The 24,804-nt window shown below is 41.3% G+C and overlaps 4 protein-coding genes across 5 annotated transcripts; 3 read left to right on the forward strand and 1 right to left on the reverse strand.

Moving 5' to 3' along the window:
• Window positions 1–52: 52 nt before the first annotated feature.
• On the forward strand, window positions 53–10,257 carry ube3b (ubiquitin protein ligase E3B). Of its 2 annotated transcripts, none has more exons than XM_034091149.2 (27): window positions 53–448; window positions 589–757; window positions 1,288–1,405; window positions 1,570–1,638; window positions 1,732–1,836; window positions 1,920–2,016; window positions 2,122–2,207; window positions 2,340–2,422; window positions 2,865–2,970; window positions 3,056–3,176; window positions 3,296–3,473; window positions 3,588–3,754; window positions 3,861–4,028; window positions 4,116–4,287; window positions 4,757–4,875; window positions 4,967–5,081; window positions 5,270–5,369; window positions 5,862–5,981; window positions 6,064–6,240; window positions 6,338–6,448; window positions 6,541–6,678; window positions 6,761–6,826; window positions 6,909–6,967; window positions 7,111–7,293; window positions 7,526–7,637; window positions 7,730–7,822; window positions 7,916–10,257. In XM_034091149.2, exons 2-27 carry the CDS (start codon window positions 597–599, stop codon window positions 8,105–8,107), a joined length of 3,216 nt encoding a protein of 1,071 aa, XP_033947040.1. In that variant the 5' UTR covers window positions 53–448; window positions 589–596; the 3' UTR covers window positions 8,108–10,257. The 2 variants fall into 2 exon arrangements, with proteins under 2 accessions (XP_033947040.1, XP_033947039.1); XM_034091148.2 differs by having other exon boundaries at window positions 53–428.
• Window positions 10,258–11,586: 1,329 nt separating this feature from the next.
• On the forward strand, window positions 11,587–15,481 carry aldh3b4 (aldehyde dehydrogenase 3 family, member B4). The gene is made up of 9 exons (XM_034091333.2): window positions 11,587–11,658; window positions 11,768–11,878; window positions 12,135–12,255; window positions 12,583–12,668; window positions 12,957–13,038; window positions 13,122–13,511; window positions 13,590–13,756; window positions 13,842–13,941; window positions 14,028–15,481. Exons 1-9 carry the CDS (start codon window positions 11,602–11,604, stop codon window positions 14,225–14,227), a joined length of 1,314 nt encoding a protein of 437 aa, XP_033947224.2. The 5' UTR covers window positions 11,587–11,601; the 3' UTR covers window positions 14,228–15,481.
• A 56-nt stretch (window positions 15,482–15,537) lies between these two features.
• mmab (metabolism of cobalamin associated B) lies at window positions 15,538–17,431 on the reverse strand. The gene is made up of 9 exons (XM_034091616.1): window positions 17,277–17,431; window positions 16,913–16,971; window positions 16,709–16,802; window positions 16,562–16,619; window positions 16,394–16,466; window positions 16,190–16,287; window positions 16,034–16,098; window positions 15,871–15,930; window positions 15,538–15,788 (listed from the first exon to the last, which is right to left on the reverse strand). Exons 1-9 carry the CDS (start codon window positions 17,378–17,380, stop codon window positions 15,704–15,706), a joined length of 696 nt encoding a protein of 231 aa, XP_033947507.1. The 5' UTR covers window positions 17,381–17,431; the 3' UTR covers window positions 15,538–15,703.
• Window positions 17,432–17,605: 174 nt separating this feature from the next.
• mvk (mevalonate kinase) lies at window positions 17,606–24,542 on the forward strand. Its single transcript, XM_034091222.2, has 10 exons — window positions 17,606–17,941; window positions 18,398–18,545; window positions 18,813–18,957; window positions 19,794–19,949; window positions 20,551–20,654; window positions 20,782–20,827; window positions 21,018–21,108; window positions 21,472–21,591; window positions 21,779–21,932; window positions 23,081–24,542. Exons 1-10 carry the CDS (start codon window positions 17,864–17,866, stop codon window positions 23,230–23,232), a joined length of 1,194 nt encoding a protein of 397 aa, XP_033947113.1. The 5' UTR covers window positions 17,606–17,863; the 3' UTR covers window positions 23,233–24,542.
• Window positions 24,543–24,804: the final 262 nt, after the last annotated feature.

Here is a 24,804-nt window from a genome sequence, read left to right on the forward strand (position 1 = left end):
TTCATACATAGACAAACACTACCCGGACTAATTTTAGTGCGACACAGGGGATTAATGGCTGCAGTCAACGTATAGATCTCCTCTCATTGTTTACATTTCAAAACGGTATGTCCCCTGTGTTTTTCAGGCTGTCATTGATACAGGATCAACTCTAACCCCGCAACGATGACAACTAATACTGAATGATCGTGAAAAGGTTATCCGTGAGACAGTAACACGTCGGCTATAAGAGAACTAGCCCTGTGTGCTAACTATCCCAGCTCCATCTTTCCCGTGTTTCCCTTTGCTCCAGAGATGGGAAGTTAGTCTTCATCTTTATTTTTGGCTTACCTGCGCTCGGATCCCAGGGACAACCAAATGACTGAGGAGGTATAGCGACAGGGGAGCCTAAAGGTCGGATACAATCTTCAACTGAAGAACATCGCAGGGTTAGTTCAATCAAAACACTGTGAGGATCTGCTGGTGTTGTAGGGCTGCTGTATAATCACGATGTTCATAAAGCGCATACATGTGCTCTGATACCACTGTCAACATATAAGCAATGCAAGCCTACGGATGATCAGTGAATTGTTAATTCTTCTTCTCCAGGGTGCACAATGTTTAGTTTAACTCAAAGCTCCAAGTCTGAGTTCCTGGACAAAGCCAGGCAGGCCAGGGAGGAAAGAAGGGGACACAAGGACAAGGAGAAATCAGCAATCCTCATGCAAGCCCTGGTCCGGAGATTCCTCTGTCGCTGCAGACTCCAGAAGCAAATACGGTACACTCTGACCTTATTGATTCAAGATGACATAACTATTTATCTGTGATTTAAAGGTCTTTGAATTGTGTATGCATGTAGGAACATATGGATGGTTGATATGGCCAAAATCTACTATTTCCATATAGTTTATTTTATATCTTAACAAGAATGTGTACCACAGTACGTTTTCTAGTAATTCAATAAATAAGTATTATATGAAATGACCACATCGTAAAGCCTAATGTTGTTGTATTATATACTTTCCCTCATTAAATCAAGCACTAGCGCAAAAACTACATAAGTTAAAATATTTCACATTATATTTTTTGAGAAGTTGGAGTTATTACATGCTTGTTACTATCAATTAAGATCATATCACATACCGTATAATGGAACCATGTGTATCATGTATGAATGTCATCACTGTTTGATGCAATTGGAACATGACAATTCATCATATTGCCTAGCACTGACTGCATGACTAAATTGTAAAATATGTATTTCTCTTGTAATCACCATCTCAATATTTCCTCTCTGTTTCTCATCAGGCAAGAGGTCGATGACTATTTTCAAGCTTCTGAAACTGGGACATCAAAAAGAAATGCACTTTCAACTTTCAAAATCGCTCGGAAATTACTATTTGTATATCGCCCAGAGGATAAGATGGTGAGTTTATAACAATCTTTAATACACAGGAAAAACATTTGCATAATATTGCTTATTTTAAGAAATGGTAAGGCTTACCTTGGTGAACACTTTTAAGGACAAAACACAGTATTAGTGTATACACTTGTCTTGGCTGTGTGACTCAAATGACCCTAATTCTCTAGATTCTACAGATGTTTGAGAAGCTCTGCCGTACAATCCTTGCCAGCATGGAGGTTGAAAATGAACCCAAAGTGAGTGAAACATGTTTTATACCATCCATACATTAACAATCCTTTAAATGTGATTCTAGTCTCAGTGGCTGTTCTCTCACCTTGGCCCCTCAGGTCTGGTATGTTTCCTTGGCTCTCTCCAAAGACCTCACCATTCCCTGGCTCAAACAGATAAAAGATGTGCTGTGGATCTGCTGTCAGCTACTGAAAAAATTAAAGGTAAGTCTCAACTTTACACAGTTAAATGCATTTTCATTTTATGGCTTTATTTGACATATTTCTTTCTATTTTTTCACATGCAGCCTGACATACTTCAGGACAACAAAATGATAACGCTGTACCTCAGCATGCTGGTGACTTTCACAGACACTTCAACCTGGCGGATAGTCAGAGGGAAGGGTAAGTCTCAAATCATCTGATGTGGTCCTAAACATAATCTGTTGTTATTGCAGGACATGTTTCCTGCAAAGATGAAACACAATTCGTTCCCACTTATTGTTTTAGGAGAAGCTCTCAGACCCGCTTTGTCGAGGATTTGTGAAAATATCATGGGCCATCTCAATCAAAAGGGATTCTACTCCATACTGCAGGTTCAGTATTACAGCTCGTACTTCTTTTCAAAGATTCAATGAAGCCGTTTGGACATCGATGTTATTATTTAGTCCCAGCAGTCATTTTAATAAAAATGCTCATTGTTTGTCATCCTAACATTTCTTGTTTAGATCTTGTTGACAAATGGCTTGGCTCGAAGTAAACCATCCCTCTCCAAAGGCACCCTCACAGCTATCTTCTCTTTGTCATTAAGGTGAGCTGCGCGTTGGTACATTGATAGTTCTAACTGCTTTTCGAAAAGAAGATTATGAAAAAATAGGATCATTTATTATCATTCTGCGACACTGTTGCACAGAAATGCAGTTTTAGTCCAAAAATATTTTTAGCAAAATAAAAACTGTGGGCTTGGTACATTCCTGTAGTACCTTTTATTTTATTTTGCATCACAAGGAATGTAAACGAGACAAAAAGTCTCCGGGCAGATAATATTTCTGGCATAACATTTGACATTCATCATCAAGGAAACACTGTCCATCAACCTTGACTATGTTCGAGCACCATTGACATAAAGACAAGAAATTCTATACATGAAACGGAGCAGACTTGTTATATCCAATTCTGCTATTTTCAGTTTTCTTGTGGTTTTTGTTTTTATATTTCAGGCTGTTCTTTTAACTAAACCTATTCTTTCCCAGGCCGGTCATTGCAGCTCACTTCTCCGATAACCTGCTAAGATCATTCCTCCTTCACATCATGTCAGTTCCTGCAGTCGTATCTCACCTCAGTGTGCTTACTCCAGAGGTAAACGTTTTGTCACATATTCCATGTTCTTATCCTACTTTGAACTGTTAAAGAGCAGGTTATAATATGTGCTCTGTCTCAACAGTGTATGGCGTCCATGCACACGCATGACCTGCTGCGGAAGTTCATCCTTTTTCTGAGCCGGGAGGAACAGTGTTTGGACATCTGTGTGTGTCTGGAGGGGAGCCACACACTCTGCCTACTTGGTAAAGTTTTTTAGATGAATATGTGCATCACTGATGTGATCTAGTTGCAGCTAAATTATAGAACGTCCTGTGAACTGTTACTTGTATCATTGCTGACTGCATCTTCTACTATTTGATAGGCAACCTGATTCACTTGGGTTTCTTTAGTGAGAAAGTCCTGGAAGAGGAGGCCAACCATTTTGTGAAGGACCTGACGGACATGCTGTCCTACTGTCAGAGATATGTATCCCAAAAGAAGTCCAACCTCACCCACTGGCACCCTGTCCTGGGCTGGTTCTCCCAAACCGTAGACTACGGGTGAGTGAAATACTATATATTTGCTTTAAGTATAGTTATTGTATACTTTCTGCAAACAACAGATTGCATACTTGACTTTGTCTCCCTCGCCTCCTTGTTCCCCGCCCCCTGTAGTCTGAATGAGTCAATGCCGCTGGTGACTAAACAGCTTCAGTACCTGTGGGGTGTTGCTATTATTCGGACCCTCTTCAGCGATGTCCTCTCTAAAAAGCTGGAGAGTCAGGAGCCCACTCCTCCACCCCCGCAGCCTAGCACATCGCAAAACAATCTACCAGTGAAAAGTGAGTCATAAAGTCAAACATATTCCTACATACTATGGTTAATCACAATCTGTTGAGTTTAAAAAAGGTTTGAAGAGCTTCTCAAATGTTCTTTGTTGTGTCACAGACCTCTTCAAGCGAGCATTTCAGAAGTCTGCTTCTGTTCGAAACATCCTGAAACCAGTGGGAGGAAAGCGAGTGGACTCAGCTGAAGTTCAGAAGGTGTGCAGCATCTGTGTGCTCTACCAGACCGCTCTGTCCACTCTAACGCAAATACGACTCCAGATACTCACCGGTCAGTACCAACATGTTAACACCACACAAGTGTTTTGGAAATATCCTGTTGAGTTCATCATGGAGTTTAACTGTGCATTCTCTGCAGGTCTGACACATCTTGATGAACTTTTGCCCAAGCTTTGGGCCTTCATTTGTGAGCTCGGTCCTCAGGGAGGCCTCAAACTCTTCATGGAGTGTCTGAACAACGACACCGAGGAGTCCAAGCAGCTCCTGGCTATGCTCATGCTCTTCTGTGACTGCTCCCGGCACCTGATCACGTAATTTGACTGATTATTAACTATATTATATTTGTACTATTTATAAGATGCTTAAAGGTGGGGTAGGTCATTTTGGAGAAACCAGCTCGAGTGCGCTAGAATTTGAAAATACACAACCGGAGAAAATCTGCCACTTCCTTACAGAGCCCCTCCCCCAACACACACGCACGCGCACATGACCAATGAGGGCACGAGATAAGTTTGTGCCCAGATGGAAGGCTGACAGGCAGGTAGGCCATCCAGTTACTTTAGCCGGGCCGGCTCAGGTGATTGGTCGTGCTTTCTACAGCACTACGGCTTCCACAGATGACTTTTTTTTATGGATTTTAAGATATTCATTGCTATCGGGATGTTAAGAGCATTCCATGGAATATAACAAAAAGTGCATCTCGAGCCGGTTTCTCAAACTTACCTACCCCACCTTTAATGTAGCGAAATCATTTAATGACACCCTGTTAATGTGTCACAGAATTCTGGATGACATTGAAGTTTATGAAGAACAAACATCTTTCAAGATCGAGGAACTCCTCACCATCTCTTCATTTCTGAACACATTTGTGTACAAGATGGTATGGGATGGCATCTTAGGTGAGTGTGCAATCTTACAGATTTTTAAAAATATATTATAGTGCTTGATTGAAAAGCTAATCTCTAAAAAAACCCGTTTTGTTTTGAACAGAAAATGCTAAGGGAGAGAAACTGGAGTTGTTCCACAGTGTTCATGGCTGGTTGATGGTTCTCTATGAGCGGGACTGCAGGCGACGATTCACCCCCGATGACCACTGGCTACGCAAGTAAGTACACATTCAATAGATGTTAATGTCCGGCCTCCTATTTGTTGCATTGTTGGAGAAGCCTGTGACCTAAGGTTTTCAACGACATAATTACTCTGTAGCTATGTTAGTTTGACAATAAAGAACCTTGAGCTTTGTGATTAAATCTAGAAACTCACCTTTAAATCTTTCTCCTGTGTTGCATTCAGGGACCTGAAGCCTAGCCTCTTGTTTCAAGAGCTCGAGAAAGGCAAGAGAAGAGCCCAGCTTTTACTGCAGTACATCCCACATGTCATTCCACATAAAAACGTGAGTAAAAGAGGGATCCTTTCTTTGAAGAGTGTCATTGTAGCGGCCAAAATCTTATAGAACTAAAACAGATAATTTAACAGCCGCTGAGGGCAGGGCAATGATTCTCCGTTGTGCATTTTATTCCTTTAACAAAATACAATGAACAGGTTTCCTATATCTCGTTCCTTAAGCCTTTCCTATGGCTTTCCCTTGTGTAGCTTGAAACACCCTGGTAAAAAACCGTTTGCCTACTAGTGCTCTGGCTCCCACCACCCACCTGTCTCAAATATATACAATTACACCAGGTGCTCTAATCACCCAGTGCCCAAAACATGCCTTCAAATAAAAGCATAGAAACTACTTATGAGACTAACTAAGAATACATTTACAATAAACACTATAAAACAGCAAGAAAATAAATGTTAAACTATTAAATAATATAAAGAGATGTATAGCTCCAACAGTCATTATCATGTTCAGTTGTTTAATAACTTTCCCTCTTGATTCTAGAGAGTGCTGCTGTTCAGGAACATCGTCACCAAGGAAAAGGAAAGTTTAGGATTGGTCGAAACAAACTCTGCTTCACCACATGTCACGCATATTACCATTCGTCGCTCACGGATGTTAGAGGTATGGAGTCAACAGATTTATTTTTTGAAAGAGAGCAAGAAAGTGGGCTCCAGAATAACACTCGGTGTTTCCCTGTCCTAAGGATGGATATGACCAGCTCCGCAGATTGCCACCAAATTCCATAAAAGGCGTCATTCGTGTGAAGTTTGTCAACGACCTGGGAGTAGACGAGGCTGGTATCGATCAGGATGGTGTGTTCAAAGAGTTTCTCGAGGAGATCATTAAAAAAGTGTTCAATCCTGCCCTCAACCTGTTTAAAGTAAGTCAGGCAAATAGAAGGCCCTTTGCATCATCACTCTCCTGCTGCTGACATTGATTTTCACTGTTTTGTACGACATCAATATTTTTTTCCATAGACTACGAGTGGGAACGAAAGGCTGTATCCTTCACCCACATCCTACATCCATGAGAACCATTTGCAGCTGTTTGAGTTTGTGGGGAAGATGCTCGGGAAAGCCGTATATGAGGTATATTTGTGCGTTCTGAAAAACATCCTCATTTGGTCATCTCTCCATGAACATCTTGGGTGAATGTGGAACTGTGACTTCTGTATCCTCAGGGTCTCGTTGTGGACGTCCCCTTTGCCTCCTTCTTCCTCAGTCAGGTCATGGGTCACCACCACACCACTTTCTACAGCTCCATCGACGAGCTGCCCTCCCTGGACTCTGAGTTTTACAAAAACCTCACTTCCATCAAGGTCGGCTAGAATTACACTTGGACATTTAGTTTTTTACTAATCCCCTTTTCATGTCATAACTTTTACTTTATTTGTTTTTCAGCGCTACGATGGAGATATAGGCGATCTTGGACTGACGTTATCTTATGATGAGGATGTAATGGGCCAGGTAAGAACATAATATGTGGATTTATGTGGATTTCTATTAAGAAATTAATCAGTTAAAAGCTCCTTTTTATATTCCCTTACAGCTTGTCTGTCATGAATTGATACCCGGGGGGAAAACCATGACCGTGTCCAACGAAAACAAGTATGCATATGCAATACATAATCCAAAAACACAATTGAAAAAACGACTGGGGTACCAACCGGTTTTGAATCTTTCTGATTGTTGAGAAGTCATCACAAATCAGTGTCTACTACCTCTGATCTAAGCTCTACCACTTCCTGCAGGATCAGCTACATTCACCTCATGGCTCACTTCAGGATGCACACGCAGATTAAGGAGCAAACGGCAGCTTTCATTCGGGGTTTCCGCAGCATCATTAACCCAGAGTGGCTGCACATGTTTTCCACGCCTGAGGTTCAGCGTCTTGTCGCTGGAGACAATGCTGAGATTGATCTTGATGACCTCAAGTAAGGGACTTTTAAATGATTCTTCGTTCATTACTTCTTCAACCGTATACTCAATGTAATTGACATTTTATTTATATTTTCTCAGTAAATGTGTCGCAAATCTAGAAGGAATTTCCCCTTAATTCAGAAGTCTCCTAAATCACTTTGTTGGCTGTCCAGTACAGTGTTGCCTTCATCTATGCTTCTGGAGACACAGATGGTAATCCTCGTTGTCTTCACCTCTCTTTCTCAGGAAACACACCGTCTACTATGGAGGTTTTCACAGCAGCCACCGGGTCATCATCTGGCTGTGGGACATCCTGTCCAGTGACTTCACCTCTGAAGAGAGGGCTATGTTCCTTAAAGTAAATTGTTTGTAACTGTCACAATCAAAAGCGGTTTTATTTTTACCAGTGGATTAAGATTGTATCATTCATTTTGGTGTATGTTTTTACAGTTTGTTACCAGCTGCTCCAGGCCACCACTTCTAGGTTTTGCCTACCTCAAACCACCTTTCTCCATCCGCTGTGTGGAAGTTTCAGACGATCAGGTAGGCGTAAAGAAGAAGAAAATAGATGGAGCTTGAAATGTGTTACGCATTCGTGTGGGACATTTGTACTAACGGAGCATTTCATGTGTCTAGGACACCGGAGACACACTTGGAAGTGTTCTTAGGGGCTTTTTTACAATCCGCAAGAAGGAGCCTGGTGGTCGACTTCCCACGTCATCAACATGCTTCAACCTGCTCAAGTTGCCCAACTACAGCAAGAAGAGCATCTTGCGCGACAAACTGCGCTACGCTATCAGTATGAACACCGGCTTTGAGCTCTCCTAACTCATTTGCATCAAGACAATCTTCACAGGAGAGCTGTGTTCAGCAGCCTGGGCCGAGTACGAGGCGCAGCCAACCTGGACTGGATTCTGACCAGTCAGAGGGGATCAACTACACAAAAGGGGAATCATGGAGAATCTAGACCTCTCCTTTGTTCTCTATTGATAACTGGAGAAGCTCTGCTCTACTTCAGCCCACTCCCTCACATCGAAGAGGATGCTGTTCCTGCAACACAATCTAATTGTTAGCATCCCTCTTTTCTACTCCCAAAAATCAATATCTTGTGTACTTAACTTGATGAAATACAGACATACAGTGGCTGGATCTCTGTTTCTCAGGCTTAACAGAATCACATTTGGATCTAACACTCCCTTTTAGGCGAACTGGAAAGCAATACAGACTCAATGCAAGCCATTATACACGTGGTGGACTCACCCGAGTGAAAGCAAGCAATGCATTGTTAATATACTTACAAGCTTGGACTCCAGTATCAAAGCAACTTTTAGCTGATATTGGATGAGTCTTAAACATGCTGAACATAATGCATCTTTTATAAATGGAAGACGAATCAGGGTCTTGTGTTCGACCTCAACAAAGGAGGAGTGGCTCACAGCTGTAATCCTGTGTTGATTACATTATGTCCCATTTACGAGGAAAATCATTTTGACCTCACTCCATTTCTCCCCACTTAAAGACGCCACAGCCATCTGAGATAGACATTGGCCCTCTGGTTTTTATGATCTCATCTGGTTATCTAACAGCAGTCTCTGTTCTGGTGAAGCAGCAGAATTTACGCAAAAAAAAAAATCGGATTCCTGTTGTCTGATTTAGAAAAGATGTCCTTGCTGTAGCTTTTTACTTTTGAGTAAAAAAAGAAACTGGAAATGTTTGGGCACTATTTATATCTGCCTGGTAAAGCAGACACCACTGTTCATTGTCACACATCTGTATGACCTCTACTCCTGAAGAATGAGGAGTAAAGTTAGTCATGTAAGTCTTCATACTTAGTAATAGTAACATTTAGTGAAATCTCACTACACCTTTTAGGAACGCTGAGTGCCTCATATAACATCATCCCCATTGCTCTCTTATTTTAACCAATTACCACATATATCGGAAACAAGCCATACAAAAATGGGGGCTATATACCTGGACTTATTCTCTGCTACTACTAACAAAAAAGCTAAAACTATTCTACAACCACTGCAACAACAACAACAACAACAACAACCAAGGATGGTTTCACTGCGATGTCCTCTGCTCTTCTTGAGCCATGTGGAAAAAGAGTCGGGGGTGTAAAAACCTCTCAACATGATGTCATGGACCGGTTTGATAACCAAAATGTGACTGCTCGATTTGATGTTCCCTCGGATTGTTGTACACCTGGGACCTTATCAGCCTAAATATGACTTAACACAGGGTTCAAATAGATCATTAGTAATTTACCAGAAAAAAAGAAGAAAGTGTGAAAAAAAAGAAGAAAATAAATCTAATCTTAACCAAGTTCTTTATTATGCAAAAGATGTTATGTGTCCTGAAGGAGTATTGATACTTGTATAGGTCATGTTTCTAACTATCATGGCCAACCTTGTGTGGAAATTAAAAAAGAAGTGATACAAATAATTATATATAACACTGGTTGTACTGAACTTACCTGCAGTCTAATGAGATTTACTATTGTAGATCTGGCAAATCAGTCAGGAGGTTCTTGCTCCAGCTTTTCTCCTTTTAATCTCTTCTGGCGATAAGTGGAAACACTGCAAATGGATTCACACAACATGCTAAACTTGAGCGTGTGCAGGAGAGATGAAAGATACCTCAAAAGCTTGTCTGTCTCGTGATGAGGTCGCTCATCTGTTTTAAAATGATGTCAAGAGTAGGTTATACTTTAAATGTACCAGTGGACTGCTGATGCTGACCTTTGACTATCTGCTCTTTTACTAAAATAATAAAATGATCCTTGAAAAGTCCCCGCCCTCCCTGTGAAAGTGTTCATCTCTTCTTAAAGTGTTTTTAAGACTGGCTCCAGTACAGTATTGAGTGTGTTTAAAAACGGAGATTCCCATGTAAAATGTCCATTTGTTATATACATTATTTCCCTGTAATGTTACATATTGTACACTGCTATTATATAAATCATTCTCTTTAAAATCCTTACAATACAATGAGTGTCTTTTCCCCATCGAAGCATTGGCTGACAAAGTTTACATGTCATTAATTAGTTAATTGGAAACACCTGCTGAGGGCGGGACAATCTGCGCACGGCACAGAAGCCGTTGTTGACATGCTGGTGATTGACAGGAGGCTGTATGGTTGAGCGTTTCCCAAAGACAAAATGTTCTTGTTTTCTATAATAGGATACATGGCGAGTTATGCGCATGTCTGACTCATACTGCTGCTGTTAGAAGTATTTCCTCTAAGCTCCACCTGAACCTGCAGGGAAGTCATGAGCAGTCCGCAGAGCCTCTCTGCCCACTCTGGGCTTTGTGCATCACCTGATTGAGGGTGAAGTTAGTTTCAGGTTGGAAATTAGCAAACACTCACTCGGATGCTTAACTTACTTATCATCTCTCTTAACCACAGGACTTTACTAAGGGACCATTAATAAATACTATTTGAATGACTAAATTCCCCATATAATGCTAAAACAAATTATTATTAAATTATAATATTAATAATAACAAATATATATTCAATTATTATATTCAATTATTCTTCGTGACAAATCAAACAGATGTGTCATCTGCTTAGTCACTGTAACATGACATGGAAACTAGCACAAAGACCTTTCAATAAAAAACAGCAACAAATATAAATAAAATAGAAGATACAAAATACAATTACTAAAACTGAAATGATAAAATATATATGTCAGATCAATACACACACAAAAACACTACAGCAATAAAAAGAAGGTGTGCCTCATAAGAGAGATTCATTAAAATGTTTTAAGAAGCATTTTCACCAGTATTTTCAAATTGGCAAACACATTGGTTTTGTGGCATTACAATTTTAATTGTTCATGGTCCCCAAGTAAATCCCTGTAGTTAAGAGAGAGGGCTGGGTGTTATATACTGTGGTACCAGATTGAACTTGTTAGGATTTCCACGATTTCTCCCTACCACTGGGGCGTTTACATAACATGTGCATTGGCTTAACTGCACACTAACTCTATTCAGAACAAAGGTCCAGCAGTGGAGAACTCCTGATTGGAATAAACATGAGTGGAAAAACAAGGGTGTGCTATTCGTGTCAAAGGAATGGCCGGTTAACATGCAGGAGGTAGGGTAATAATGGATTGAAGATGTATTTTATTGCCCTGTGGTGATACAAATGAGTTGCTTGGCTGCTGTTTCAGGACCAGGCTGGGGGAGCCCTGTTTGAAGACATACCCTCTGGAGTGTGAGGGTCTCCTGAGAAGGGCGAGAGTCACCTTTCAAGCTGGACACACCCTCAAAGAGAGCTCCAGAGTGGCACAGCTGGAGGCCGTGGTGCAGATGCTGGAGGAACACGAGAGTGACTTTGTGGATGCTCTTGGAAAAGACCTTCATAAGGTGAGGGGTGAATAAGTCAACTAAAGTGAATATGCTTTCTTAAAACATCAGACTATGACGATGCAAATTGACAACGGTCCAATTAATGATTACTTTATTTTTCAACCAGCCAAGGTTTGAGGCAGTTGTGTCAGAACTTATTCTCGTCAAGAATGAGGCCCTGTATGCCATCAACAACCTTAAGAAGTGGATGCAGCCGCAGCATGTGGAAAGAAACCTGGTGAGACTATTGCCCTCTTTTTTCCCAATATGTCTTCCAAATATTGGGATTATGAATGATTTACACAACCTTTTTGGAGAGAACATTTTGTCTCACTTCTACAAAGAAATGATTGTTCTGTTCTTCGGTGGCCGCCAAAGCAGATTAAAACTTAAGCTGCCTTGACATTTTCACAAGAGTTAAGTGGGCTAATGTCTTTTTCACAAGAGTTCGGTTTCACCTGTAACCTAATTTTGAGCTCCTCTGATTGGTGTAGTCCACGACGTTAGACGAGTGTCTGATGGTCAGTGAGCCGCTGGGGGTTGTGTTTATCGTGGGGACCTGGTGCAGCCCTGTGGAAACGTGTCTGGTGCCTCTGGTAGGGGCCATCGCAGCAGGTAGAGACTCAAGACACTCAGTTAATCAGTTTAAATGGCGTATCATTTTACACATTGCATTTAGCTGACGCTTTTATCCAAAGCGACTTACAATAAGTGCATTCGACCAAAAAGATACAAACTTGAAGAAAACAGAATCATACAAGTACATCAGGTTTCATAGAGCCAAAACATTTCAAGTGCTACTCAACTGGCTTTAGATAAGCCAGTCCTTTATTAGTATATAAGTGCTTTGTTAGTAATTGTATTGCTCGAAGTGGAGTCGAAAGAGATGAGTTTTCAGTCTTACACACAGACCTAATGATTTCATAATTCAAATTTGTGTAGGAAACTGTGCAATCATCAGCCCCTCTGAGTGCACCGCCCACACTGCAGAGCTCCTGCATCGCCTTATCCCCTTCTACTTGGACAATGTGAGTAATGGCCTAGAAGGACAGCAGACTTTTTTTCTTTTGTTTCTCAAATATTCTAGTAAATGCTTATAGGTACTTTGGTAAAATAGGTTGTGTATTTTCTTGAACTTGTTTGAGCATATTGACTTATTTGTATGATTGCACCAAGTAGGACAGTTTTTGGTCTGATTCCAAAGAGAATTAAATAATTCACTCATCCACTGAATCTGCAGTTTTACCATTTATTGATTCAAATTAAGGACCTACAATATAACATTTAATCTGATTTCAAAATCTTTTTTTCTCAAGGAATGCTTCCATGTGATTCTTGCAGGCCCACGTGACTTTCCTGAAGTTGTGGAACTGAAATTTGACCATGTCTTCTTTACAGGTGAAACTTCAATATAAAATGCTTTTGAGAGTATTTATTTGATGATTTTTTTACATTAAATGTGTATGCTGGTCAATCCCTAGGAAACAGGTCGGAAGGAACCAGAATTGCTCAGGCTGCAGCTCGCACACTCACGCCTGTCACCCTGATTTTGGGTGGAAAGAACCCGTGTTACGTAGACCAAGACTGTGACATTGCCACCACGGCACAGCGCATCGCCTGGGCACGTTTTCACAATGCGGGGCAGAGCTTGGTGGCTCCTTTCTACATCCTGTGCCACACGACAGTCACAGCACGACTGGTGCAGGCCCTGAAGTGTTGCCTCACGCAGTTCTACGGGTCTGATCCCAGAGAGTCAAGCAGTTACGGCCGCATGGTCAATCTAGATATATTCAACCGTACGAAGAACATGCTGTGGAGATCTGGCAAGGTGGCGGTCGGCGGGCAAGTGATAGAAGCAGAAAAATATATTGGTAAGAATTATCCGTGTGGAATTCTTCAAAACAAAGCATTTCTTTAATGATCTTAACTTCTCTTAATTCTTTCTGAAGCCCCAACAGTTTTGACAGAAGTAACGGAATCAGATCCCATCATGCAACAGGAAATTTTTGGCCCAGTTCTTCCTGTTCTGACTGTGAACAATGTAGATGAAGCAATTGCCTTCATAAATAAGCAAGAGAAACCCCTCTGCGTGTACGCATATTCGAGCAACAGCAAGGTATGATTCAAGTTAAGACACTCTATTGACTGTAATATTGCGGTGTGAGTATTCTGATCATGTGTTGGACTTTCTGATAATGCAGGTCATCACAAGACTAATGAGTGAGACTTCTAGTGGTAGCTTTTGCTCAAACGACAGCATCCTTCAGAGTCTGATGGTGGCTCTGCCTTTCGGTGGAGTTGGTAAGTCAATGACAGCATAGTATAAATAATGGCAAACATGGAATAATATTTCCTGTTAAATCAACTCTCAATCTTTTTTTTGACAGGTGCCAGTGGAATGGGTTCCTACCATGGCCGCTACAGCTTTGATACCTTCTCTCACAGGAAATCATGCCTGCTAAGAAGCACACGGTTTGAGTGTGTAACCTATCTGCGTTATCCGCCCTATGAGGATCGCAATCTGTCTCTCATGACATGGGCCAGCACCCTGTCCCAGAAGAGCCAGGGATGGTGCCACATCCTGTGATTGTTGCGGCTTTCACACCAGTGCGTTTTAGTTTCTAGCTCCGAGCGGGAGCTTTTCTGGTTCAGCTCCGGTTTCCCTTTTCAGCTCCCGCTCTGTGCACACCGCCCACTGGCGCCCCAGAGCTGCCCCTGCTGCGTCATGACGTCACCGTTTACATCGCTGATTTGCTCCCTAACGGCAGCCATTACGGCGCTCACAACAACAACAACAGCGTCGGGTCGATGATCGTGTTGCTTTTAATCACACGAAGCCAGAGTAAATTGAATAACGACTTCTCCAACCTTATACTTTTCTCCAGAGTGCCGTGGTTCATTGTTTATTAATGTGTTTCTGCAGAATTTACCGACCGCTGCAGTGCTGGCTGCTCTTCCACAGGAGTTTATTCTCCCGTTAGCTCACACTGCAGCGGCCGCTCTAAAGTATTCACTGTCCGACTCACACAAGCAGCTGATGCATATCCCCAGTTCCCCTTAGCCTAGGTGAATGTGTGTCAGTCTGAATTGACACTGTTTGGTATCACAACGCTGTTATGAAAGTTTCTCTGGTATAAAACGGGTGATGTTAGCATAGCAACCGAAGCTAAACTGACTACTTGCATCCGATAGCTGCAATAATACAAAACAACACGTCTGCCTCTCTCCACAATGATCGATAACAGTGAACGGATGGTCAAAGTAAGGCACAAATAAACAGAACCACACGAAGCCTGGTTAGTGTTGCCTGACTTTATAAAGTGTGTTTATAGGCACTACTGCTTGTCGGCAGGCATAACAGTCGACCCATGTTCATGGGAGGTGGGTTTAGTTTCCTGCACGCCTCGACGTCGCCTCTTAGCTCCAAAGCTCTTGCCTCTGGACCGACAATTTTTTGGAGCTGGAAATGAAGCGGATTCCGGAGCTAAGAGCCGGCGCCGCTGCGGTGTGAACTGGAAAACCCGGCGCTTTTCAGGCTCTTGCTCCGAGCCGGAGCTGAAAAGGCGCTGGTGTGAAAGGGGCATAAGTGGGAGGATGATAATAACAGAGCCATGTTGGAAGAAGGCCACTCACTCCCCAAGTGCTGAACTGCTCTGACATGCAAATGTATTGTTATATTAGTATTAATAGTAGTATTAGTATTACAAATGGCTGAGAATGTGCTGGGGTAAAGCTATATCTTACAGAGAAAAGAGCAATCTACATAATAGTTGTTCAATATCTGGCTAAACATAGTTTTAAAACCAACACAAGATACTGGCCAGTATTTAAAGGTGGTCTGCTTGAGTAACTGTACACCAACAAAATGTTTGGAAAATAAAAAATGTTTTCGGAAAGTTGAAGCCACTGTGAAGTTTATTACTGCTCATGTTCCCACATTATAATAAGAAGAAAGTTGCATCAGGATAACAAACAATTAATTAATAAACTGTGAAATCTCTGCAACACCAACCATCCACAATAACAAAATAGATCTACGTCTATTCCTCATGTGAGAACCTGGTCATTCAGGTCTTGTGTAGATAGTCTCCACACTGCCTTCTTTCATGGCTGCATATCTGGCCGCTGTGAACAGGTAGTCGCTCAATCTGAGGGAAAAAGATGCGATTTCTATTGGATGTGAAATACAGACATCCTTTTCTCATATTCATTTTAAAGCACTGGACTGACCTGTTCAAAAACTTGGCCACATCTGGATCTGCCTCGCCTGATCGCACAATTGGAGCAACACTATAACAAGAAACAAAGATCTGTGAGAACCTTCTGTGCCAGAAAAGCAAGATATAGGGGGACATTTTGCGACAAACAGGGCAAGGAATATGCTGCAACCAACCTGCGTTCGGCTCTCCGACACACTGTCCGAGCCAAGTGCAGTGCTGCGCTGCCCTTCCCTCCGGACTGTGACACAAAAAGCTCAGGTATCAGTGCAACAGGAAAACATTTACTCTCATGAGAACTCAGTGTCTTACAGAGGCTCAGGTGGGCTTACAGGTAAAATGAAGTTGGTCAGTGGTGGCAGTTCTTCAGTAAACTTATCAATCCAGGTCTCCAGGTCTGAAATTGGCTGAGCTGCAAATTTTGTTCTACCTTACAAAAACAGAACAGACATAAATCAATTAAATCTTCAATCACATTAGACACATTTTAAAGTATTAGAAAAGCGAGTGCATATGTAACAGTTGTAAATACATACTTATGTGGCTTTCTCTGGCAGATGATTGAGGAGTGGCGATATTGGAGCCCACGTCTTGTAAAATGCACTGTATCTGCAATTAATGGAATATTACTCTCAGAAAATCTTATACACAGTTGCATGTCTGCAATGAAAAAAAGGTTATTGAATGCAATATGCTAATCAAACCTTGTCCAGCTGATATGTGAAGGTGTGACCTTTGTCAAGGCAAAATTCTCTAGCCAAGCTGTAATGTAAAATTAACATAACATGTTGACTCAGTGAGGCAGATTATAGAACAAGTTAAATTTGACTGGTGAATAGTAGAAACTTTACCCTATAGCTGATGACAGCTCATCTGTATTTCCCAAGGCTTCAAAAATATGATCTTCCTTTGGCCTCCTTTCTCCTGTAAATGTGCTGGAGAAACCTTTTAGGGGGCAAAGAAAGAGTAAAAGAAGGAATGGATTCGTTTAAAAAAACCAAAAACGTATTATCAAAGTGGTGTAACATGTTTTGATTCCTAGTTAAAAAAACAACCTTTGTCTCCAGTTTTGGTGTATATTTTGGGTCCCCTGTTGTCTTCTTCAGTGGCATAACTGTAGGGAGAAAAGAACATATGTATATAAATAATTTGAAAAACACTTTACAGTGAAACATGTAACATGGCGAAATGCATGTAGGCTACCCCTTTTGTTTCATAACAACGTATTTTGTTGTGTCCCCAGGTTTCTCAAGTCTCAGTTTCAAACAAGACTCCATGTAGATACACTTTGATACATTGCCTTTCTTTGATAAGTATCCCTGTGTAGTAGCTGCCTAATAGGACTCAATGTTACACAGTACAACATGAGTAGATGAATACTTTGCACCACTACTTTGACAAAGAACAGGAATGTACTACCTTCTGCTTGAACACAATGTGTTTCTTGTCTGAGGCTCGCGTAAGAACCTACATGTCCTTACAACACAACGGAGGTGAGCAGGTTTTATGATAAACGATGCCATGTTAATGCCAGAAGCTAACTGCTAAAGGTGAACGGTAGTGGGAAACGCGTTTTGTCCCTCTGTGGTGTCCGTAGTTTATGGGCGTTTCGTTTTCATCGTATGATTGGTCAACTCACCGTGTGGTTTGAACGCTGATTGGACAACATAATATATGTGCGGCAAGTTGCGGCGCTGATTGGATACTGGGAGGCGAACCCATGTTATTCCCTCCTTCTCTGAATCGGCTGTGCTTTTAACATGTTTTATCCACGCTGCTATGAAGCAAAGCACTTTGCTGCATTTAGACTAAAGACAGCTTACTTAAACTCTCTGTATTCGTTGAGACTTCATGAGGGGCAGAGTTGTCATCTGCGTGCTGTTGCTTCAGAGGATTAACATTAGCTAGGTGTCTGAGCTAGCTAATAATAACACTGTCGGTGACAAGTTGGGCTTAAAGCTGCCCAGTTCTGGACGCATTTCTTCACTCTGCAAGCTGTTACAGAAATGACAGTCAAAGACGTATTCGTGTCTGCTCCAGGGAAGGCGATCCTCCACGGAGAGCATGCGGTGGTGCACGGAAAGGTAAAGTACTGCTGAAAGAGATGAAATTCGACAATGTATGAGATACATCTGGGTTAGTCAGAGCAATGATGCCCTGCACAGGACCAACACCTTCTGTATATGGGCAGTCTAATGCAATAACAGTTGAAGGATCTCAGTTTAAATGCAATGTTGCTATCTTCCAGAAGCTTTCACTTCTTTTATTTGTTTGTTCATTTGATGTCTATTTTTTTATTTTTCCAATGATGTGCAATGCCTTGTTTTAACATGTTTCTGTGATCAACAATCTTCTTATCTTATGTTATTAAACGAAATCTCTGTAAACTATACTGTACAACAAATATCAACCCATCTTTGCACGAAAGATAACAACAATCATCCAATTAGCACCAATTTCCTGGAACATTACTTAAAATAATGTGCACGTAATTGTGTAAATGTCATTTATTAACCCTGTATATCTCTGCTCTATTATAGGTGGCTCTTGCTGTGAGTTTGAACCTGAGGACATATTTACGGTTGAAAGGCACCACGACTGGCAGCGTTTGCATCAACCTCCCAAATATCGACACTTTCCTCTGCTATGACCTTTCTGAGCTGAAGCAGCTTATTCCTGTTTCCTGCGGTAAGGGATGGTGCAGCACTGGGGACCATTAACACCTACACACATTGTTGTGCAGGCACAGTTTGGTGTGATTTCAGACTTTTCACAATGTCTAAAACTAGTCAAGTTTGTACTAATATACAATGAACTCCAACACATATCATTATAAGAGTAGATGCCACAACTTAAAATCAATATCAACTTACTATTGACCAGATGTGTATCATCCTTTCACATTACATTCTAGTGATTTTGACGATTGCTCTGTTTTATACATCATGTTAACAGGTAAGCGTGAGGAGGGGAAACCTCTGGATGCTGAACTTGTGAGGAAACTGCGTGAATTTATCGGTGTCACCAATGGAAACTTGGACACTTGCAACATGGCCACCCTATCCTTCCTCTACATCTACATCTCACTGTTCAGATCAAGGTGAGATAGTTCTTCTCAGCACTTGTTCCTTTTGTTATTGCATCTGGTTGGCTAAGATGGCCACAAAGATCCAATTACCCATTTCACATATTCTGCACATTATAGAAAACCAATAGGCTTTATATAAAACAATAGATGTAGTCACTCTGGAATGAAAACTCTGGAAGAAAACCAATAGACTGCAGTGTTTCCCACAGAATTTGATTCTATTTGTGGACCGCACAAAAAAAGAAAAGCCAAAGGCCCCTTAACCTATTCGGGTGGTCCACGCATCCACCCCCCCTCAAATAAGATAATACATGCGAGTTCATGGCTTCTGTCGACAACGTTCTTGTTGCTCTGTGTTGCTCTGTGTTGCGTTGTTAATGAGTGAGACACACCAGGGTTGAGGATCTGTTTGTTCTCCCAAAAATATAATTTACAATTTAGGCATTTAGCAGACGCCTTATTCCAAAGCGACTTACAACGACCAATTACAGGGACATTCTCCCGGAAGTAACCGAGGGCTAAGTTCCTTACTCAAGGGCAAGTGGTGTTCCAGGCAGGATTTGAACTCGCAACCTTCCAATCATCAGCCCACCTCACTATCCATTAGACCACAAAAAAAAAGAATAATAATAAATACCTTTTTTACGAGATCCGTGGCGGACCATATTTAATTGTGGCGGCCCGCCACAAATAAATCAATGTATGGGAAACACTGGACTTTATATAAAAAGCAGATAAAGTCACTGTGAAATGACCCATTTGTTTGTATACCAGGGTTCTGAAGCTTTGAGCAGTATAGCCGTCAGCATCTTACAAACGGAGGCTCATTATTCATGTTATTTCCTCAGTGAGCTGCCCAGCCTGACGGTGTCCGTGTGGTCGGAGCTGCCCACCGGAGCGGGCCTGGGGTCCAGTGCTGCCTACTCGGTGTGTTTGGCTTCAGCTCTGCTCTGTGCAAGTGGAGCCATCCCTGCTCCCCTCAAAGAGTCGGATCAAAGTGCACGGTAACAACGCTATATTAAAGGAATGTCTCTATGATAAGCTGCGTATGCAGTTTTTGTATAGGATCAATAGGATCTAAAAACCTAAGTAATGTGGTTTGAAGCTTACAGAGAAGGAAAGACCTTGAATGACAACGTTATATTTCTTTAAAAGCAAAACTACTTCATGGTTTTGGAGTAAACACAACAGCATGAATGCCTGTTTAGTGTATTGCAATCCCAAACAGTGTCACCATTAGTAACTTGAATTAAGTTTTTAGGACCTGCTTTCTTTTTCTCAGAGCTGCCCGCATGAAAGCCTTTTTAACTAAGATCTGTATGAACTGTTAAAACAAACGAGAGATATAGTATGTCAACTTTATTCTGATTGTGTCTCCATTGTTTTTGTATTGTATTATGTTGTAAGGTGTCAATACCATTTAGTAAAATATAACATTTTAAATAGATTCATCACAAACAGCATCTGTTTAACTCATCCACTACACACCCATACCTAGAGTATTTACCCGTGTATGGCTCTGAGATAAGGAGGTAGTTAAAGATTTGGTCTTTGAGGGTCTGTTAGTATGCAAAGCTTTTTCTTTTAATTTACAACTAATTACAGGTGGTGTCAGGAGGACCTGGAGCAGATCAACAGCTGGGCTTTCCAGGGGGAAATGATCATTCATGGTAATCCTTCAGGAGTAGACAACGCTGTAGGAACCTGGGGTGAGGCATTCAATTATCTGGCGTAGTACATATGGAGCTATACCTCCCTTTGTCTTTAATGGGACCACCGCTGGTTATTATCATTTGATGATTATCTTTTTAATGAATTTGATTTCCCTGAATGTAGGTGGCATGCTGAGATTCTTGGCCGGGAAGATAATACCACTGAGCAGGTAATGACACTGATTAACACTTTTTAATTTGATTTCATTTAAAAGAGAGTACACAGTGTACAGTACACAGTGAGTACACAGTGAGTTAATAACAAGCATAGTGTGAAAACACAAATATTGTCCGGGTAGAATTAGTTCACCAGAATAATACGTGTGTTTGACCTTTCTGATCTGTCTGCTTTGCTTCCAGGGTGCCGTTGTTAAGAATCCTGCTCACTAACACCAACGTACCACGTAGCACCAAGGTACTTGTTGCCGGGGTGAAGGACAAGATTAACAAGGTACTAAATGGTTTCTTCCTCCCCCGCGTGTTACTTGCCGACACTGTAATTAATATAATAGGCGGTGCTTTTGCATAGCAGATACTCCGGAGCCTGGCGTTGAGTGCCTTCATAAAATATTGAAATTAAACTCTTAGCCAGCGCCCCTGTGTGCTGTTGCCTTGGTGACAGCAGCAGGTGTGCCGATATCTGCCTCCGACATAGATTGGCCTGGTTGGTGTTGTGGCAGTGTTGTGATCATGCCGGAGCAAAACCACAATCAACACTGTTATTTCCCTTTCTGTTGTTTAGAACCAATTAGAATCATGTGAACAAAGACACTGGTGATGTTGATCGGCTGTATTTCTGTTTTCCTCCTCCTAGTTTCCCTCCATCATGACCCCGGTGCTTGACTCGGTTGATGCCATTTCCTGCACTTGTGAGAAAATCCTCTCGGAGATGACCTGCGAGCCCATCACTGGAGAGCACTATAATATTCTAGAGGTAGAACATATGAATACATTGTGGAAAGCGTCTTGCATCATAAACAAGTCATTCAGACCTAACATAGGATTTCAAATAGAATATCATGTTCTGTATTTAATCCAGAGAGCCTATATCCACACCCACATGACTAATCCTCCGTTGACAGCAACAGGTTTTGACAACAGCTGTGTCCTATCATCTATAGGAGCTCATTGACATTAACCAGCACCATCTGAATGTGATGGGCGTGGGACACCCCTCCCTGGACACACTGTGCCAGGTCACATTGACCAAAGGGCTCCACAGCAAGCTCACCGGCGCGGGTGGAGGGGGCTGCGGCATCACCCTTCTGAGACCAGGTACTGTACACATACGGCTTCACTGTGTATGTCACAACTGTGTGCACGTTAAGAGGTCGCACAGATTAGAAAGACATGATAAAAATGCAGTCCAATCACTAAATCATTATTGTGTTGCACTGTTGGAGAAGCCTGTGACCTAAGATTTTCATCGACATAACTACTCTGTAGCTATGTTCGTATGACAAATAAAGAACCTTGACCTTAAAGAAGTTATATAAACAGACACATTTTTGGGTCTTCTAAAGCAGAAAAAGGTAATTTAAAAGATGTTATACGTTTTTCAAAAGAAGTGGAGAAAGGACTGTTACTCTTACACTGACTGCCTTAACTTACTCAGTTTACGTCACCTATTTTCTACATCCTCGATTTAATTTGACCTTTAATTAAATGAATCTAATGAAGGCAGTTTGACAAGCCAGACTGTCAGACTGCTGATGACGACAACTATTCCTTGAACGCTGCCTCATTCCTCCTCTCTGAAACACCAAACTGGGTGGAAGGAAATGAGAAGGCTTCATTTGAGGCTTCTTTGTTCTGTGGGACCTACTGTGGAATAAGCTATAAGGACACTTTGTATCATCCTCTCTTTGACAAAACAAACCGAACCTGTGAGTTCACTCTTTGTTTATGCCTGCAGCCTGGAGCAGAATAAATGTTCCAACTCCTCTAAATAGTTTTCCAAATACTCATTATTTGTTTTCTTAGCAATCAGTGTGAATTGCTGCAATTTTGAAATAGATTGCCTGGTTTCTGTCTTCTCTAATGTTCTCTGAGAGTGTTTATATTAAATCTTTCAGGAAAGGGCACCAAGTCAAGTCATTTTGTCCTCATGTTTTAGCTGCTCCTGCATCTGAGGCTCTCAGTTAAGCCCGTGGTTAGCATGAAGTACACTTTGGACCCTTTCCATCCAACACTCAGCAGGAGAGTGCTTATTATCCTTCATCTTTGAGGTCCTTGACTTTTGCTTTCAGTGGCAAAGACTTTGCACGTCGTGTATCCCTGAAAGCACCACTGTGTCCGTTGTATTCCTGTACATTGAAACAACAACACATCTCTAGCTTGTAAACCCTTTTTATTTGAATGTTTTAACCATAGCCCACTCTGACATACTTTTCTGACTTTATTATGACTTGTTTGTTTTGTAGAGACGGACTCCTCCGTTGTCCAGACTACAGTGCAGGACTTGAAAGACTGCGGCTTTGACTGCTGGGAGACGAGTATTGGCGGGCCGGGGGTCCAGCAGCACTCTCCGCTCTCTGTTAAGGAGGAAGTTCTGGAGATTTTAAACCGTTACTGAGACGGGGGCTTAACAAGAGGACAGTTTGTCTTTTACGGTGTTTACCTAAAGAACTGAGGTATGCTCAACTCATGAACTGAGCCCAATGGACCAAGGAACATTTCACACTGAAGGAGACGGAAAGAGCGTCCTACATGTTCTTGTTGGAAGACTAATTGTTTTGAAACTAACAGCAAAAGCTACTGTGTCTCTAACGAATTACTGATATTAATGTTAAACTGTGAACATGACTAAATGGTACAATGTATTGAGCGCTTTGTCCACAAGATGGCATCGGAGTTGCACCGATGCTTTTTCTATGCAACCGGAGTTATGGTAATGGATCCTGACACATTGATTCATGTCTAAGTGAAGCGCTGGCAGGATTCATTTATATTTTAATCAAAAATGTTCAACAAAGTACGGCCAACATACTTTAATGGATAAGATGATTGTCATTAATTGCTCGATGTTTGCATTGTACCATGCACTGTTGTTGGATAACAGCTAGAATGAAAGTAGTCACTTTACAGAAATTATGATGAAGTTTGATAAATAGATTTTTGATTATTCAACAAAACTCAATGATTATTATTCAGGTTTTTGAGAGGTTTCTCAACAGGCTTTGATATTTCTCTGGATTATAAACAATGATGGTGAGACCAGGAAATACTAATATCCTAACTATACTCTAAGGCAGGGGTGTCAAACTCAAGGCCCGGGGGCCAAATCCGGCCCGCAACTTCATTTGATGTGTCCCCACAAGAGCTTGCAAAGAATATAATATGTTACATGGCGATTTACAGAAGCACGTTGCCCATACATGGAGCGCAATGCATCTCAAATTTGACTTTTTTCTCAGAATTGACTTTTCTTTCAAAATGTCACCTTTTTTTATTTTCATTTTCTTTTTAAATCATTTTGTGACATTCTCACTGAAGAGACTTGCAATTATTTGCCCTAGACTTCTGCTTTCAGACCGAGTTAATTATGAAGTTATTACCCTATCCGATAATAATCCAATGCAGAGGCAATAATGTAATATAAATACATTATTTTATATATATTACATTTTTATATAGTCTTAAAGTTACAACCGGCCCTTTGAGTGCAGCCATAATGCGAATGTGGCCGTGATGAAATTGAGTTTGACACCCCTACTCTAAGGAGTACTTATAATATAATAAAGCTTTCGAAGTCATACATTATTATTAAGACAGATGCATGCTGCTATAAATCAACACGTTTTTAACATGCTTTATTTTTAACATAAATTATTTGAATATCTACACTTAACTTGCCTTTGTGATGTATTCATATTAAATCTGAAGAAAGAGAAATATTTGTGAGAGATTGGTGTTTTTTTCAAATCTCAAAATAAGGCATGCCATATGCTGTTTGTGTCTGCAGTTAGAAACCAGCTAGCAGTTTCATTCTGCTAATAGAGGATGGGGAGAGGGGAACAGCAGGAGTGTGTGGCCTCTCTGGAGCCTCTGGATTAGCACCACTATAATGTGAATCAACAACAACCAGCGTCCTTCTGTGAGTCACACATTAGTGCTGACACACACACACACACACACACACACGCTT

Source organism: Pseudochaenichthys georgianus, chromosome 9 (genome assembly GCF_902827115.2).
Source record: "Pseudochaenichthys georgianus chromosome 9, fPseGeo1.2, whole genome shotgun sequence".
Taxonomy (NCBI): domain Eukaryota; kingdom Metazoa; phylum Chordata; class Actinopteri; order Perciformes; family Channichthyidae; genus Pseudochaenichthys; species Pseudochaenichthys georgianus.